We start from the raw sequence: 16,241 nt of genomic DNA on the forward strand, positions 1-16,241 counted from the left end.
TATTAAGCTAGAAAGAGGAGTAGTACCACACTACTTTTAAAAATTGATATTAAAATGCTTAGTGTTTTTAGAAATATTAAAACAAAATACATTTTCATTGGCACTGTACCTGGAATAACTTTTGCAGGGGCCCGGTTCCGTTTTCCTGTATTCTAATTCAAATGTGGTCTGTATTCTCAGTATGCAGGAACCGAGCTATCAGGTAGGACAAGAGCTTCTGGAGTCTTCTGGGAAGAATTAGCTGTGCCATGGGCTGTCCTTCTGAAGAGTGTCAGGGGAGGGAAGCCGGGTGTCACTCAGCCTGACTTGGGGGCACAAGGACCGCTACACAGAGGTCACAGGGAACTAGACCTTGGGCCCTCTTTCTGAATGGAAGAGTGTCCAGCAATCAGGGGGAGCAAGATCCCCGTCCATGGGAACTTGAGGCTGAGCATCAAAGGTTCTGACAAATGGAGTTCTGTGCTGAGCCAGGGGTTGGGCTGGGGATCTTGGAGTCGCTTTTCCCCAGGGGCTGCTGTTCATGATTGACAGATAGAGTGATGGATTGGTGGGTCTATTTTCTTCGAATGTTCCTGATGGCCTTGAATGCCTGGAGAGGGGAGTGGGAGTGGAACCAGATGCCAGGGCAGGTGGAGTGCGTCTAAAACAGCGCATGCTTGATGCTGCATTGAGTTTGGGATTCTTTCAAAGGACAGAAATGTGAGGCAACTCAGGGCTGCCATGAGTCAGGAAGCAGGCAGGCAGGGAGGGAGGGAGCAGAGTCGGGAGGGTAAGAGTGGATGTGCTGAGAAGGGCCGTGACCAGGACAGCATGCTGAGGGGCGGAAGTACCCTCTTCCCAGAAAGCTGTTTCCTGCTATGGTTTACGTGGCCTTTTCTCTCACCTGGGACAGATCCAGGTCTAGGCTAGAGACCTGCAAACACATAGCTGGGGCCTTTTCTTCCTGCTGACCCCTGAGGATGACAGAGTACCAGGCCCAGAGGATCTGAAAACACCTCGCCCTGCTGGCTTCGTCCTTCCTTAGAGAAAACAGGCAGCAGGGGAGGCCTGGCTTCCGGGAGTGCACAGTTGGTCTGCAGGGCAGCGTGTCTTTGGGAGGATCCAAGGAGTCTGAGAAGACAGAAAGGCAGAGATCTCCGTTTTAAGTCCCTTGTGTTTTGTGGCCCAGGGCAGCTTGTGAGAAGCTTCTCCAAGGAGGTTGGGGACAAAAAGTCAGCCATGCTCTCGCTTGGTGGCTGTGGGGCTATTTCAAGGGCATGAGGGAAAGGAGGGTGGTGTTCTGGGGACACTGGCTCCTCAGCCTGCTGCCCTCCCTGAGGTCACTTGTGTAGGGGGGCGGCCTTCCTGCAGGGCCCTGACTGAATGCGTCTTCCTTGCAGAGGACGGCGAGGCTGTGAGCAGCTCCTATGAGTCCTACGATGAAGAGGAGAGCAGGGGCAAGGCCGCCCTCTACCAGTGGCCCTCCCCAGAGGCCAGCATCGAGCTGATGCGAGACGCCCGCATCTGTGCCTTCCTGTGGCGCAAGAAGTGGCTGGGCCAGTGGGCCAAGCAGCTCTGCGTGATCAGGGACACCAGGCTCCTGGTCAGTTGCTGTCTTCTCTCCTCGGGGAGGCGGGGGAGGAGGAAGATGCTCCCTGGTGTGGCCCCAGGGGCTTAGAGCCTGTTGATGTCAGGAGATGGTCACTTCTCCCCAATCTGAAATCATGTGCAGGATTTTGTGAGTGTGGAAGAATGTGCTTTTTCTAGACTAGAAAGATCTAGTAGTTTCCATCAAGCTTATTTATTTATTTATTTATTTTCGGTGCTGGGATTTGAACCCAGGGCCTTGTACTTGCAAGGCAAGCACTCCACTAACTGAGCTATGTCCCCAGCCCTCCATCAGGCTCTTGAAGGGGGCCATGGTTATCACCACCTCCTGCCTCCACCCCATTCCGTGCACCTGTTTTTGAGAAAAACATCTTTCCATCCTCTGGTCCTTAATCACCTCTTGACCAGCGGAGCACAGTGGCTTCCTGAGTCCAGCCCCCAGCCCCAGTTCTGGCTACTGCTGTGATCTGAGCAGCTTGAGAATTGTAGCTATCTTCTCAGAAATCATAACATTTTGAACTACTAATTATAAGTCAGGACCTATAAAGGAACCAGAGATATTACCTTGAGGACAGTCTTGTTTCCTGTTATTCTTAATTAAAATTCACGGTTCTGAGCTGGCTGTGGTAGCTGTGCATCTACAGTTCCAGCTATTAGGGAAGCTGAGGCAAGTTCAAGGTCAGCCTGAGTAGCATAGACCCCATCTCAAAAAAAAAAAAAAAAAAAAAAAAAAATCAGCTTTATGTTCTGACTTGAAGTTCTGTGGAATTATTCTGAACATCTTTTCTTCTTTGGTCATGACGTGCCCTGCTTTGTGTAAATGCTATTCAAGGTGATCCTGTCAAACAACTCTATGAGGTCCCCATTTTACAATGAGAAACTACAGGGCAAATCTTTACTCCAATGGAGGAAGAAGATTCCTTTCTTTCTTGGCTAACACATCTTCCTGGTGAAGCAGGTAATAAGCTTAGTTTTTTATACCTGACGGATCCTTTGCTGCAGAAGCCAAGCAAGAAATGTGAATACAGAGAAGTGGGAAAAGTTCGTTCCACCTTGGAGAAGTGAATTGTCTGCAGGGGACATAAGATCATGTGCTGCTTAATGATGGCACACATCCTAGAAATGCGTCACCCGGCAATTCCACTGCTGTGTGAGCATCATCCTGTGCACTTACACAAACCAAGGCAGTGAACTTACTGAGCAATTTTATCTCATGATGGGGTCACTGTCCATCGTGGCAATCCATCACGGACTGGGACATCATCAAGTGGGTGCCTGGTTGTATTTTGGGCACCCCCTACCCCAGACTCAGAGCATCTTTGAGCCATTTGGATGTGCACGGTCCTGGAGCACCCGTGGTTGAGGCTGGGGAGAAGGAGACAGTCTGATGCTGGGAATAGGATTGCTGGTATTTGAGGTGGAGGCTCTGGACCTGCCTTAGGGGGTCCAACCTTCTGGTTTTGGGGGTAAAATCAGGCTCTCAGGGGGTCTTTGCATCCCTGGGCTCCTGCTTTGCAGGATCCAATGAGGCCACTGCCCCCAGCAATGTAGCATCTTTTCTCTTCCAGTGCTACAAATCCTCCAAGGACCACAGCCCCCAGCTAGACGTGAACTTGCTGGGCAGCAGTGTCATTCACAAGGAGAAGCAAGTGCGGAAGAAGGAGCACAAGCTGAAGATCATGCCCATGAACGCCGACGTGATCGTGCTGGGCCTGCAGAGCAAGGACCAAGCGGAGCAGTGGCTCCGGGTGAGCAAGGCGCCAGGCTGCTGTGATTGGCCGCTGCCGCTAGATCTCGCCCTGAGGGCCCCTGGAGTTCTGCTCCCGGCTTTTTCTAAAGGGACGGCTGATGCCATCAAGCACCAGGGGCTTTCTGTGTTCTGGGTTCGTGTCAGGGGAACGGATCCGGGGCTCTGCTGCTGCTCCTTCTGAATCCTTCTTGGAAGCTGGGGCTGGGGCAGTGGTCGGAAGCCACTCGCCTTTCTGCCCCCAGTGAGGCAGCAGAAGCTTTCTTATTAGAGAAGAGCCTCTATTGCTGCATCCATGACGTATTTACCATGGGCTGTGGACTTTGAGCCAACTTAACCCTGGGGTGACTGGGCATGATAATGCTCCCATTTTACAGGAGTAAAGATAAGGCACAGAGGGCAGAGGCGACTGACCAAAGCCACCTGGCAAGTGAGTGGCGGCACTGGATTTCAGACCCAGGACTGTCTTACCACAGCCTGGGTTTTACGCCACCACAAATGCACCTGGCACTCTGCTGTCGCTCCCTCCAGGGGCGTGATGCTGACCAAGCACCTGGAGGGGGTCTTGCTGCCCCATGTTAAAGATGAGCTTGACGGTTCCAGAAGCTCGAAGGTTTGTACCAAGAAGGGACCCAGAGTTCCAGAGAGGTCTCAAAACCCACCGGGGACCCTAGTGAAGCCAGCAAGGGCCAGAGCCACCCTCTCCCTCCTTTTGGCTGCCCAGTCCACTATCACACCTGCATTGATGCATTACTGTCATTATTTCCCTGCTGTCCCCTGCCACCTGGCTAAATATAAGCACCATGGGGAGCCTGTCAGAGCTGGGCCACCCGATTAAAGTGCGGGTGCGGCTGAAAATGGTACCCGCCCCAAGCCCTGGCCACCCCAAGTGCTGAGTACCCCAGTTTTGAAGCAGGTGAGCTGTTTTTGTGAAACCACTAAATGTTTTGAGAAACCACTAACTGTTTTGAGAATTCTGGCCAGACCAAGTTCTAGGAGGAGCAGTTACCTCAACCCTTATTGCAACATTTCCAGGTGGTCAAAGGCAGTCAGACTGAATAAGAAGGGACACTACATGGTCAGGTTGTGGTTTGTGGGATTCTTGCGAGGGTTAGCCCTGAAAGGCCAAGGCTGGCATTCAAGAGCAAGGGCTCTGACTTCAAATCCCGGCTTCCACCCTTTTTAGCTGAGTGATCTTGGGTTGGTTCCTTAATGCATGCAAAGTGCCTAGCACTGTGCTCGATCTGGCAGAGTACATGAAACTTGAGCAGCACAGATGAGACCACTGAGGCCCAGAGAGTGCAAGGGGCTGGTCTTGGGCTGCAGAGCTGATTGGGACCCAGGGCTTGGAGCTACTGCTTTAGTTATGAACTTCTTCATCTTGCCAGGTCTCCCCATCCTCGCTCTCACCCTTTACATGCATGAGCACTTGCGTGTGCACACACACACACATACACGCACATGTGTGCACGCACATTTCCCTTACTCCCAGTTCCCTGTGCTGTCCGCTGCCTGCCCAGACCCACCTCTCCCTTCCCTGACCTCAACCTCCCTCCCCAGTCTCTCACGCCCTCCTCCTAAGACCCCTGGCCCCCACAACCCCTGCTGGTGGCTCCAAAGACAAAAGTGCTTTCAGAAGGCACAGCTTCTCTGTGTGCAGTCTTCACAGAGAGACCTCTCCTCCCTGGTCAGACGAGTGCAGAGGTGACCTGGCTGTAAGTACCCGACTCCAGAAGTCACTGCCTCTTGCAGTGTGTCAGGGCTGCTTAGCCTGCCCGCAGGGCTCCCCACCAAGCTGCCTGTGCTTTGTAGAACCTGCCCACCTTCCCTGGGCCTCCTGCTTCTGCAGTATCATACTTGACATATTAAGGACAGGGGTGAATGTACCTGCCCTGTGCTGAGTACCAGATACCTTGCAGAGGTGCCCCAAATTACAGATCTGTGCTGGGGCTTGAGCCCAAGGTCACAAGGCTAGTCCGCTGACTCCAGCACCTGCCCTCTTCCTATGACATCCTGTCATATATTCTTTGTGGATCAAAGACCCTAACTGGAGTCAGTGTCAAAAGTGAGAATTGTCTTGTTTCCATAACTGTTCTTCCTTTTGTTCTTTGGCTCTTGTGATGTTAAACCCATTTCCACAAATTGCTCTAGGAAAAGATTGAAAAAGAAGGGGCCTTGAAATTGCTCTTATTCTGTACCTCCAAAGGGCTTTGCAGTTTCGTGTGTGTGTATGTGTGTCTGGCTTGCCAGCCTGGGCCATGCCCCTCTGGGAATCCCCAAGAAGTGGGTACATCGCTGTTTAGTGAAGTCAGACCCACCTCTGACCTTTGTGTGTCCCCAGCCCAGGCCCTGGGTGCCAGTGAAAAGGCTTTTTCCCAGGGGAGGCTGGGAGGGATGGCAGCCAACAAGTTTGGAGAGATGGTAGTCAGACCAAGGCAATCAGCAGGCCTGCTCCCAAGTGGCCTGGAGGCTCCATAGCCAGCCCGTGGCCCCCACAGCTCGAGGACCACCCGCCAATGGGATTGTTTATCTCACCCACAACAGAACAGAACCCCAGCCTGGAATGCTGGCAGGAAGGGGCTCAGGGAGCTGAAGGCTGGCTGCTCTGGCCATCCTTGGGCTCTGCTACAGAGGCCGCTGACCTCTGAGGGCTCAAGCCCTTGGCAGCACTGGGCCACTGCAGCCTCCACAACTGCGTCCCCAGACCCCATGCAGCCTGGGGCAGGGCCAGAGGTGCTTCTCTGTTCCTTCCAGTCCTGGGCCTTCTCTCCCACCCCACCCACTCTCCTGACCCTGAGGGTCCCCTCTTTGGCCTGGCTATGTGTGCAGGCAGGAAAGGCCTCACAGGGACCCTGGCCTCATTGAGGGTGTTCTTGCTTCAGGTCATCCAGGAGGTGAGTGGCCTGCCTTCGGAAGGAGCCTCTGAGGGGAACCAGTATACCCCAGATGCCCAGCGCCTGAGCTGTCAGCGGGTAAGGCTCTGCCCACCTGGAGGCCGGGTGCAGTCTGTCCTTCCTCCTTACAAATTTCAAGTGTAAAATTGGAAGCTTTGTTTTTGTATTTCAACTCAATTAATAAGAAACATGCACTGCTTGGATAAGGGCAGTGACTAGCCTGGCAGGAAGGCGGATGAAATGGATACAGAGCTAAAATATTTTCTTGTGAGGGCGGGGGCAGTGTTTTTAGAGCAAAAGTCGCTTCGCCCTGCATTCTTCAGCGGGAGATTTATTTTATGAGGCTCTTCCTTCCCGCTGTTCCCCTGCAGAGCCTCTGGGCGGGGCATCTCAGTGCCGATCCCCTTCCCCCAGAGTGCTCAGTGTGCCTTTGCCAGGAGCCTTGGGCCTAAGAGTCAAGGTCAAGGAAATCAGGTAGAGGACTGTCACCCGCAGGGTAGCCCTTTAGGTCCCTGAGTATCTGCAGGTGGTACCCTGAAGCCTGGGCCATGCAGAGAGCAGCCAGAGGGTCCCTGCCCTGCCAGGGGATGGAAGCAAGAGGACCACAGAGGGCTCAGGCCCCTGGAGAAGTGCCACAGCCCTGCCACAGGAACTTGAGAGGGGCTGGTGCTTTCGTGGTCTTGCTCATTCCTTGGCAGAGTCAATTCGTGTGCCCATCCTGTCGGGGTAAGAACTGAGGACCTCTCTGCGGCGTTTCCCTGGCCAGGTGCCGCTGTCTCTGGGTCCTGCCATAGGCAGGCCCATTGGTTGGGGCCAGCAGCTGCTTCCTAGTGTAGGTAGTTGAGTGGAACATTTGACCAGCAGCAGCTAGTCCCCCAGCCCTGAGTGCAGAAGGGGCTTCATTCCTGTCTACACCTGAGAGTCATCGCTTCTCCTTTAAATTGCAGTTCTCAAAGTAACCATTCCCAGCCAGTGGTTCCCATTCATATCTCTCTCTCCCTCTCTCCCTCTGTCTCTCTCCCTCTCTCTCCCTCTCTCTCTCTCTCTCGCCCTCTCCCTCTCTCCCTCTCTCTCCCCCTCTCCCTCTCTCTCCCTCTCTCCCTCTCTCCCTCTCTCCCTCTCTCCCTCTCTCCCTCTCTCCCTCTCTCCCTCTCTCCCTCTCTCCCCCTCTCCCTCTCTCTCTCCCTCTCTTTTTCTCCCCCCCCCTCTTTTTCCCTGTAGCCAGATATAGCTGAGAAGTACCTTTCTGCTCCGGAGTATGGAAGCTCCACAGACAGTCACCCTGAGGTCCCCGAGACCAAAGACGGTAATACCGCTATGGCTGGCAGCCTCGTGGTTGGGAGGGTGACATTATTCCAGGGTGAGGCTTGGCCGTCTGGCTCAACCCTCATGGGTTGTAACCGCAGATTCTAACATACCTTCTGACTTAAAAGCCATTTAGAAATACTCCATCTGATAGACCCTGGAAAATGGGAGGGGCGGCCAGATTGAAGCTAAGTTTCATGAAGGGCTAAGCTGGAGTATTCCATCTCTTCTTTTTGCCAACCCTATTTCAAATCCCTCTGAGCCAAAGTCTGTAAAGAGTCTCAAGTGCTTCTGTGTTCTTATGAGAAGGCCATGTACCCGCTTGACGGTATGACTTTGGAGACAGCCAGTTCTGGCCTGCAAATTCTGGTTTGGGGAGCAGTTGTGTGTAAGTGTGTGTGTGTGTGTGTGTGTGTGTGTGTGTGTGTGTGTGTGTGTGTGTGTGTACGCGCAGGCAGGGAGGAACGGGGGCTCTGGAGCTGATGAATTGCGCATGTGGGTGGGCCGTGTGCAACACTGATTGCCTTCTCTCTCATCTTGACAGTCAAGAAGAAATGTTCTGCTGGCCTCAAACTAAGCAGCCTAATGAATCTGGGCAGGAAGAAATCCACCTCACTGGAGCCCCCAGAAAGGTCCCTCGAGACATCTAGTAAGACTCACAGCTGCTCCAGGACCCAGGGCTCCTTCGCTAGGCTGGCGCCTGTCTCCAGGAAGCCGAGCCCAGACCCTGAAGGCCAGGGACTCCAGGGCCGGCTTAAACGGCTCTAGGCATGGCAAGCACGCAGTTCCCTGGTTTCAGTGAGTCTTCACTCCGGGTCGCTTGTGCTGAGCCAGAGACGGTCTTGCTGCATTGTTGGATCCTTTGTGAACGTGAGGAGAACTAACGGGTGTCCCAAGTGTTCTTTCAAGATATGCTCAGTCGCTCAGTGGGGAGATGGGGCACGGCAGGCACCTGTCAGGACAGGGGGCAAGCAGGTGGAAGGCACAGTCTTGAGACCTTTGGCCCAAGGAAGAGGACGGCTTCTTTCCCCTAAGTATGCACTGGACCACCCTTGTGGCTGTCAGGACTCAGGGACATGAAGAATCTTTTCTGCTCTGTGGTCAGACCTGAGCCTTAAAGGCAGGTGGGAGCTGAGTAGGCTGGACCCAGGCGTGAGTAGCAGCAAAGACTTGGATGGAACAGGCAGACCTAAGGAAAGTGAGACCATGTGGCTGGGCCAGAGAGCATTATGGGTGCTGGCAGGTACTTAGACGTCATCGCCATTGCCCTCCCTCAGGAAACCGAGGTCAGAGGGGCAAAGATGCTGGTGTGAGGGATGTCAATCCCCAAGCTGGGGTTCATGGCTGCACCCCTCCCTGGGGCCTGGAGGCCATTACTGCCCACCTTTGGGCCTTTTCCCCTTCCTCACAGGATGATGTCCTGCTCCCAGGCTCTTTTCTGAGACCCAGTTAAGTTCTGTGTTACTTGAGGCTGGTAGGATGGTGGGTGGGATAGGAAAGAAGTGGAGGAGCGGGTACGGAGGCATACACCTGCAATCCCAGCAGCTCGGGAGGCTGAGGCAGGAGGACCACAAGTTCAAAGCCAACCTTAGCAACTTAGTGAGGCCCTAACCAACTTAGTAAGACCCTCTCTTTGGAGATATGGCTCAGTGATTAAGTGCCCCTGGGACCAAAGAAGAAGAAGAAGAAGAAAAGGAGTAGTCTCCTGCTTCTCTGGCCAGGGTGCTAGGGAGTGCCAGGGTCTGTCTGCCCCTGAAGCCTGGGAGCCTGGTCCCTGTGCGTCACTGTCTGGAAGATATGGTTAGGTTATTGCTGGAAGTCTGCTCCCTCAGCCAAGTATGCTCCTGTCCCCTGGGGGCAGGCCAGAGAGAACAGAGTGGCTCTCCTCCCCAGGACTCCGGTGCTTCAGATCTGAGCTCCCTTCTTCTCTTGACCCAAATTGTACTTTGTAAGCCAGTGTGTCTGAGAAGATGAGGAGCAAAAACTGTCCACTCAGTGCACACAGCTGGAAGGAGGGTCCCAAGGTGTATTTTACCCAGATGGATAGTATCAGCTCAGTAAACGTTTATCTGATGTGAGAAAAGGCTTGTCTTTTCCTTGGGAACCTGAACACAGCCCACGCAACCATTTGAGAACAAAGGATGGCATGGGGGTGCTGGTGCTGCAGCCTCTGTGTGCCTAGAGGAAACGGGGTCCCTGGTGGAGAAGACACAGACCTTGGGCATTAGAGAGGACTCAGTGCAATTCTTGCCCTTGGGAAGCACATGTGTCCATGTGGGGAGGCTGACATGGAAGCAGAGAGTGTCACTGGACCAGGATCCGGATGTGCTGATAGAAGGCAGAATAAGGAGATGAGAACCAGGGAGGCTTCTGTATCTGGAAAGGGGAAGAGGAATTGGGTGCTGCAGGCTGAGTCCAAACAACCCAAGGGTGGATGAGCCATCTGAGAACCAAGAAAACTGCAGCTGCAGAGGCAACAGGGTTGAACCAGCAGCTGGGAAATAGGGTGGGCAGGCTTCCTGCCAGTGACCCGGATGACCTGGGTAGGGAGGGGGTGCTGCTGAGGGTCCGGCTGCTCCAACACAGAAAGAAAAATATGGACTTTGAGATCCACAAGCTTCCATGAGATAAGAAAGGCATGAGCAGTTCTGAAACCGATACCCGAGGAGACCCTCAGGAGGCCCAGAGGACCTCCTTCGGCCATGTCCTCTCCTGCAAGTGTGTGGCCTTGGCTCCTTCTCAGCCTCATTCCACCACGTGTCCCCTCAGGTTACCTGAATGTGCTGGTGAACAGCCAGTGGAAGTCACGCTGGTGCTCCGTCAGGGACAGCCACCTGCACTTCTACCAGGACCGGAACCGCAGCAAGGTGGCCCAGCAGCCCCTCAGCCTGGTGGGCTGTGAGGTGGTTCCAGACCCCAGCCCCGACCACCTCTACTCCTTCCGCATCCTCCACGGCGGGGAGGAGCTGGCCAAGCTCGAGGTACCTGGCCCTGGGAGGAGGGGGCAGCAGGACCAGCCATGGCTGTGATCCTGCTGAGGGAGGCTCCCCCCAGCCTCAGGCCGGCTTTAGTTCCCTCGCCCGTGATTGTTGGCCCATTCCTGTTCCGACCTCAGGGTGGTTGTGTCACAGAGCAGAGCAATGAGCTACTTCCTGCACTTAGGCAGGCAGAGTGTTTATAACTCCCAGAGCTGCCAGAAAGGCTTCTGGGATTCAAATGGGTGCTAGTTTGTGTGGGTCACCAACCTGGAGGGCCTCCAGGCCTGGTTCTTAAAAATGAGGATTGTCAGAGCTTATCTTGGGGACAAGACTCCCCACCCTCTGATGTGATGCTACATTTATAACAATAAGGAGGTGACATAATGCCTCGCTGGGAGCCCGGCCGGCAGAGCTCATTGCACACACTTGCCCATTAGCTCCTGTTCACTTGAGTCCTTTATCCCGGGTCTTCCTGCAAATTTTGCTCCAACACTGCCCCCCGGTGGCGGAAACATCCACATCCTAATCACCTCCCAAAGACGAGCTTGCATGGGTTGGGTCATTCACTTGACAGTTGGCAAAAATCGACTCAGAACCATAGAGTGGCAGACAAAAGAGACAGGCGCCCCCTGTGCTCATGGAACTTATATACTCATTTGCCAATGTGAGGATATTTGACTAATTACCCCATTAATTGCTTAGTTACATTTGCTGCAAACAAGTGAGACAAGTGTCAATCTTGTTGGATGGGGCCAGGGCTGGCCAGTGACAAGCCTGGGCAGAGTGGGCAGGGCTCGATCCTAGGAGCAGGGGGACCCCCCCTCCCTGGGCTTCAAAGTAGGTGGCAGGCTCAGATATAGATTTTAAGATGCTTCCTCCAGTTACTAGGTGGGGGATGGACCCAAAGGAGACAAAGGGACAAAAGGAGACCTGTCAGGAAGCTGCTGCCGTTGCCCAGGGCAGAGATGGTGGTAGCCTGAACTTGGGGACCCCCATGAAAAGCAGTATCAAGAAATTCAGTTGAAGATTCATGGGAGAAGGAAGCCCACTAAATATCCAGTCGGCTTAGAGCTGCCTCTCGACTTAAGAAAAACTTGCAATGAATGTGGTGTAGCTGGTTTTCCTCAGGAACACAAACCTATAGCTTTTATAGAATTCCCAGATTTTCGCATTATAAAGGCAAGAGACAATGCTGGCATTGTAATAGAAGCATCCAGTGTCTGCGTTTGATTAGACTGCATTGTACCCCTGGGGGGGCACCAGTTCACTGAACTCAGTTGATAATTTAGTAGAGCTTCTTGACCTGCTGTTGGGCCTTTAAGATGCCCTCACTTGATTGAAGCCATAAGAAAAAGTAAATTTGAACATTATTTCTTAGCAAGAATCCAGGCAGCCTTGGATGTATGGATTAGAATGTTAAACTGTGATCTGACTGTCAGGAAATACGGGTGTCGACCTACAGTACAGACAATTTTTAATTTTAGTAACTGTCAGTAGATGATAACTAACCATAGTTCTAGAAGCACAGGCATATAAATTACAAGTGATATTTTGGACTCATATCCAAGGCTTCATGGAAGTAACATCAAGCTGTCACAGATGGGAAATGGGGTCTCCGAGGGTGGGATATGCTGATGAAGATCAAGCCTGCGTCAGGCTGTTTCAGGGGCTTGACCGGCAGGACTGGGATCAGGCCATGGCATTGTCATGGCCTGGTGGGGAAGCCTGGCTCATGTCTCTCGGCCTCCTTCCAGGCCAAGTCTTCCGAGGAGATGGGCCACTGGCTAGGCCTCCTGCTCTCCGAGTCAGGCTCTAAGACGGACCCAGAAGAGTTCACCTACGACTACGTGGACGCCGAGAGAGTTTCCTGCATTGTGAGCGCGGCCAAAACCTCTCTCCTGTGAGTCCCAAGGGCCTCCTGTTATGTCCTCTCCCACTCCCAGCCCTGCTTCTAGACCCTGGGCCTGGACCAGCCTCTGGTGCACAGCTGGAGCAGAGTGGCCACTAACAGTATGGGGCTCAGCCCTGCCCTATCCAGCAGAAGGAAGATGCGAAGTCCTAGGCTGAGGGGCAGCCTTAGGGGATCTGCAAGCTGAGCCAGCCCTGGGACAGCTTGGGCTCTGGTTGGACACTCCCCAGCTCCCTCGTGTAGAGTGGGTACCTTTCCTCTGTCCTTCCCACCAACTCTGTACTTGCGCTGAATCCCCAGTACATTCTGGAATAAGTAGGACAAGGGGTTTGATTTATACTTTCCAGATAAGCAAACAGGGGCTCAGGACAGGGAAGTGGAGCTGGTACTGGTAGAAGCCAACCGAGCCACTGAAGCAGTATCTATTTTCTTATGCACAAAACAGGATGGCGTCTAGTGTGTACTGCCCCAGGTGCACTGCGAAGAGCCAGTGGGAAGGGATCTGTGGCAGCAGTGGGAAGATCCTAAAAGGGAGGTGTCAGGGGAGTATTTTTCTGGGAGGGAAATCTGGACCCAAGAGTTCCAGGCTGAAGGCTCTGGGAAGAGAGAGAAGAGATGCCCCCAAACACTTGGAGGCAGGCCTTTGTCCCCAGATCTCCATGTAGCCAAAGTCTTGCGTTCTGGTGAGTCTCCCCCTCTGTCCTGGTGCTTAGTGCACACTGCGTCTGGCTGTGTCTTCCAGACTGATGCAGAGGAAGTTCTCAGAGCCCAACACTTACATCGACGGGCTGCCCAGCCAGGACCGCCAGGAGGAGCTGTATGACGACGTGGAGATGTCAGAGCTGACTGCAGCAGTAAGGACCTGGAGGGCAGCATCTCCAGTCCTCCTGCCAGACCCGTGCACCCCGACACTGGAGGTGTCTCCAAGATGAATGGATTTTAAGTCACCTATAGGTCATTGGTGCAGACCCCAGATGTAGCCGACTCAGTTCTGTGCATGGGGTGTGCATGGCCTGGCTTGGGGACCCATGGTCAGTGCTGAGGGTGGGGTGGCACCATTCACCATCGAGGTCCACACTGAGAACAGAGGTGGGTGCCGAAGCTGATGGCAGGTTCTGCAGGGGGCTCTGCAGGTGATCTCGTTGAGGAAGAGGGAGAGGGAACCTTCCCGCTGCGGAAAGGCGCAGTTGGTTCCCTATGTACAGATGAGGAAGTAAGGGTCAGAGAAGGTGAACACGGGGTCCTGGGTCTTCTGCCTCTGGAGTGGCACAACCAGGTCTCACAGGAGGCTCCCTGGGGAGGGAGGGAGGTCTCTGGGAACTCCAGGGTGGGGACAGGAGGTCTGAGACAGGACTGGTGCCTTGCACACCGTCCAGGAATGGAGTCATGATGAATGCCACCTGACTGTCCTTTGCAGGTGGAACCTGTGGAGGAAGCCACCCCTGCCGTAGATGGCCCATGTGAGAGTGAGCTTGACCGAGTGTACCTGGACCTCTCGCCCGTCAAGTCCTTCCTGTACAGCCCCAACGGAGCACAGACCCAGGCCTCCTGCCCCACGTCGCCACTCCTCAAGGATCCAGCTGAGGCCCTCCCTGCAGACCCAGGCCCGGCCCCAGAGGAGCCCTGTACAAAGTCTGCAGAGAACCCAGAGCAGCAGGTACAGGTCAGTTCCAATGGAGGGCTGACCACCTTCCTGTGCCCTTCATCCAGCTGAATCATGTTTTCTCTCCACACAGAGGCAGCTAGAGAGCCGGGAGCCCGAGGAGCCCTCCCTGAGAATCGCCACAGTCAAATTCCAACCTGAGCAGCAGAGAATCTCCTTCCCACCTAACTGCCCCGATACTGTGGCCATCAGCCCGGCTAGCGCCAGCCCACCTGTGAAGGACAGGTTACGTGTGACCAGTGCAGGTACCTGTGCTAGATCAGAGCTTAGCATTTTGGACATGGCTCAAAGAAGTTAGCCCTATTCCTTCCCTTTCAGATGAGGAGAGAGGTGAAGGAACTTGCCCAAAGCCACACAGCAAGAAGTGTGGGCCCCATTGTCTTTCATGTCCCTAATGGCTTGACCTGGTGTCCAGCTCTGGTCTTCTGCCCCAGCCCTGGATCCTGAGCCTGGGGAGGTGGTTGGGGACAGCCCTAACAATCCAGCTCAACTGACTTGGAACATCCCTCTCTGGGTCCTTAGAAATCAAACTCGGCAAGAACCGAACAGAGGCCGAGGTGAAGCGGTACACAGAGGAGAAGGAAAGACTTGAGAGGAAGAAGGAAGAGATCCGGGGGCACCTGGCTCAGCTCCGGAAAGAAAAACGAGAGCTGAAGGAGGCCCTGTTAAAATGTGCAGGTAAGGGGCTCCAGGTGGGGAGGGCCTTCGGCTTAGGGGACATGTGGGCTTGGTGGTGGTAGGACTTGGATCTGTCTCACTGGCTTCCAGACCTGTGGGCCTGAACCCCCTCACCTGTGGCACACCCTTCTCCCCTTGGCCCTGTCTGAAAGCTGCCATCCTACAGGGGGACCCCTGACCCAGGTCAACCAGACCAGCAGGTAGCTGGCCTGGTTTAAGGTGGAAATCTTTAAAAATGTTATGTTTAGGCCTGCAATGTTTTGTTTTCACTTAAAACAAATGTACATTCTTGGGCCCATCTTTTGAAGCTGTGTCAAGGCCTTGTTTAGAGATGTGGGTCAGCTGATGGGTGTCCACCACGCCGGCCAAGCGTCAGCCTCGACCGACAGGCTTCACTTCTTTAAAGTGAATCCAAGTTTAAGATACTTGTAAAGGAAAGCTGAGGACTTCCAGATTGTCTTCCAAATCATCCTCTTATCATGTGACAACTGTTTTCTAGCAACTTACCTCTTATAGAACCTACTCCGACCTTGACTTTGTTACAGTTGCTTTGTGCTAATTTAGTATTTAAATTGCAGAGTTGCATGAACAAGGACAGCAGGCGTAGTAGGTTTGGGGACAAATGTAACTGATTCCTGGGAAGCTTTTGACTGCTGAAGGAAGGTCTGGGGGGTAGTCACCCATTTTTTAAATACTGGCTTTATTGAGATAATCACATCATGCAGTTGACCCACTTAAAGTTCAAGTCAGTGGGCTTTCATATATTTACAGTTATGCAGCCATTACCACAATAAGTTTTTGGACCCCAAAGCCCGTATCCGTCACTCTCCTACTTTCTTACCCCTAATCTACCGTCTGTCACTCTGTGTAGGCACCCGCTGCTGGTAGGATGTTTCCAGCGGGGCTTCCTTTTACTCAGCTGAGACTGGAGAGCTGGGACATGAGCTGATGTGGGTGGCCCGGGCTCATCTGAGACAGTCCTTTGAAACCCCTGAAAGTCCCACGCTGTAGTATGAGACAGGGGCTCCCCACTTTTTCTCCTGCATAGATACTTCAGGTGGGAGAAGAGAAAATTTTCACTATGGTTTATTTTCCTGGCAAATAAGCCCTTTAGAGCCAACTGGTAAAGTGATACACCAAGTATTGATACTGACCACTGCCAAATAGCAACTGTGTTGTTAAATTTCTGTACCGAAAACATCATTTCTGATGTTCTCAACTTAGTTTTTCTCTATGAATTTTCCCTACACAATGGCCCCTCTCACTGCTTGTCCTTGGACCGAGGCCAACAGGTGATCATTTACCACAAAGCCTGGAAACAGCACATAATGTTTTCTGGTGGCCGTTGACTCATGCTTGGGACTGTGCTGACCCCACGTGATGCCATCCTTTCCTCCAGCAATGGGCCCCTGCAGCCCGCAGGTCATTTCTTAGCCCCCGGGGATAAGATACATAAAGCAAGACTGAGGTCAGGCCTTAG

At 53.4% G+C, this 16,241-nt stretch overlaps 1 protein-coding gene across 3 annotated transcripts in view; it reads left to right on the top strand.

The window, feature by feature from the left end:
• The window catches only part of AFAP1L2 (actin filament associated protein 1 like 2), a 94,302-nt gene that overhangs the window by 74,181 nt on the left and 3,880 nt on the right, over positions 1 to 16,241 (top strand). For 2 of the 3 annotated variants that reach the window (XM_079137894.1, XM_079137895.1), the window contains 11 exons: positions 1,380 to 1,582; positions 3,156 to 3,335; positions 6,217 to 6,306; positions 7,450 to 7,534; positions 8,078 to 8,182; positions 10,303 to 10,514; positions 12,266 to 12,411; positions 13,163 to 13,274; positions 13,838 to 14,077; positions 14,157 to 14,328; positions 14,606 to 14,761. In XM_079137894.1, the coding sequence (XP_078994020.1) occupies positions 1,380 to 1,582; positions 3,156 to 3,335; positions 6,217 to 6,306; positions 7,450 to 7,534; positions 8,078 to 8,182; positions 10,303 to 10,514; positions 12,266 to 12,411; positions 13,163 to 13,274; positions 13,838 to 14,077; positions 14,157 to 14,328; positions 14,606 to 14,761 (1,701 nt within the window). Of the gene's footprint in view, positions 1 to 1,379; positions 1,583 to 3,155; positions 3,336 to 6,216; positions 6,307 to 7,449; positions 7,535 to 8,077; positions 8,183 to 10,302; positions 10,515 to 12,265; positions 12,412 to 13,162; positions 13,275 to 13,837; positions 14,084 to 14,156; positions 14,329 to 14,605; positions 14,762 to 16,241 lie in introns of all 3 variants that reach the window. The other variant, XM_079137893.1, reaches the window with a different exon arrangement.

Source organism: Sciurus vulgaris (assembly GCF_902686455.1).
Source record: "Sciurus vulgaris genome assembly, chromosome: 4".
In the NCBI taxonomy this organism is placed as follows: domain Eukaryota; kingdom Metazoa; phylum Chordata; class Mammalia; order Rodentia; family Sciuridae; genus Sciurus; species Sciurus vulgaris.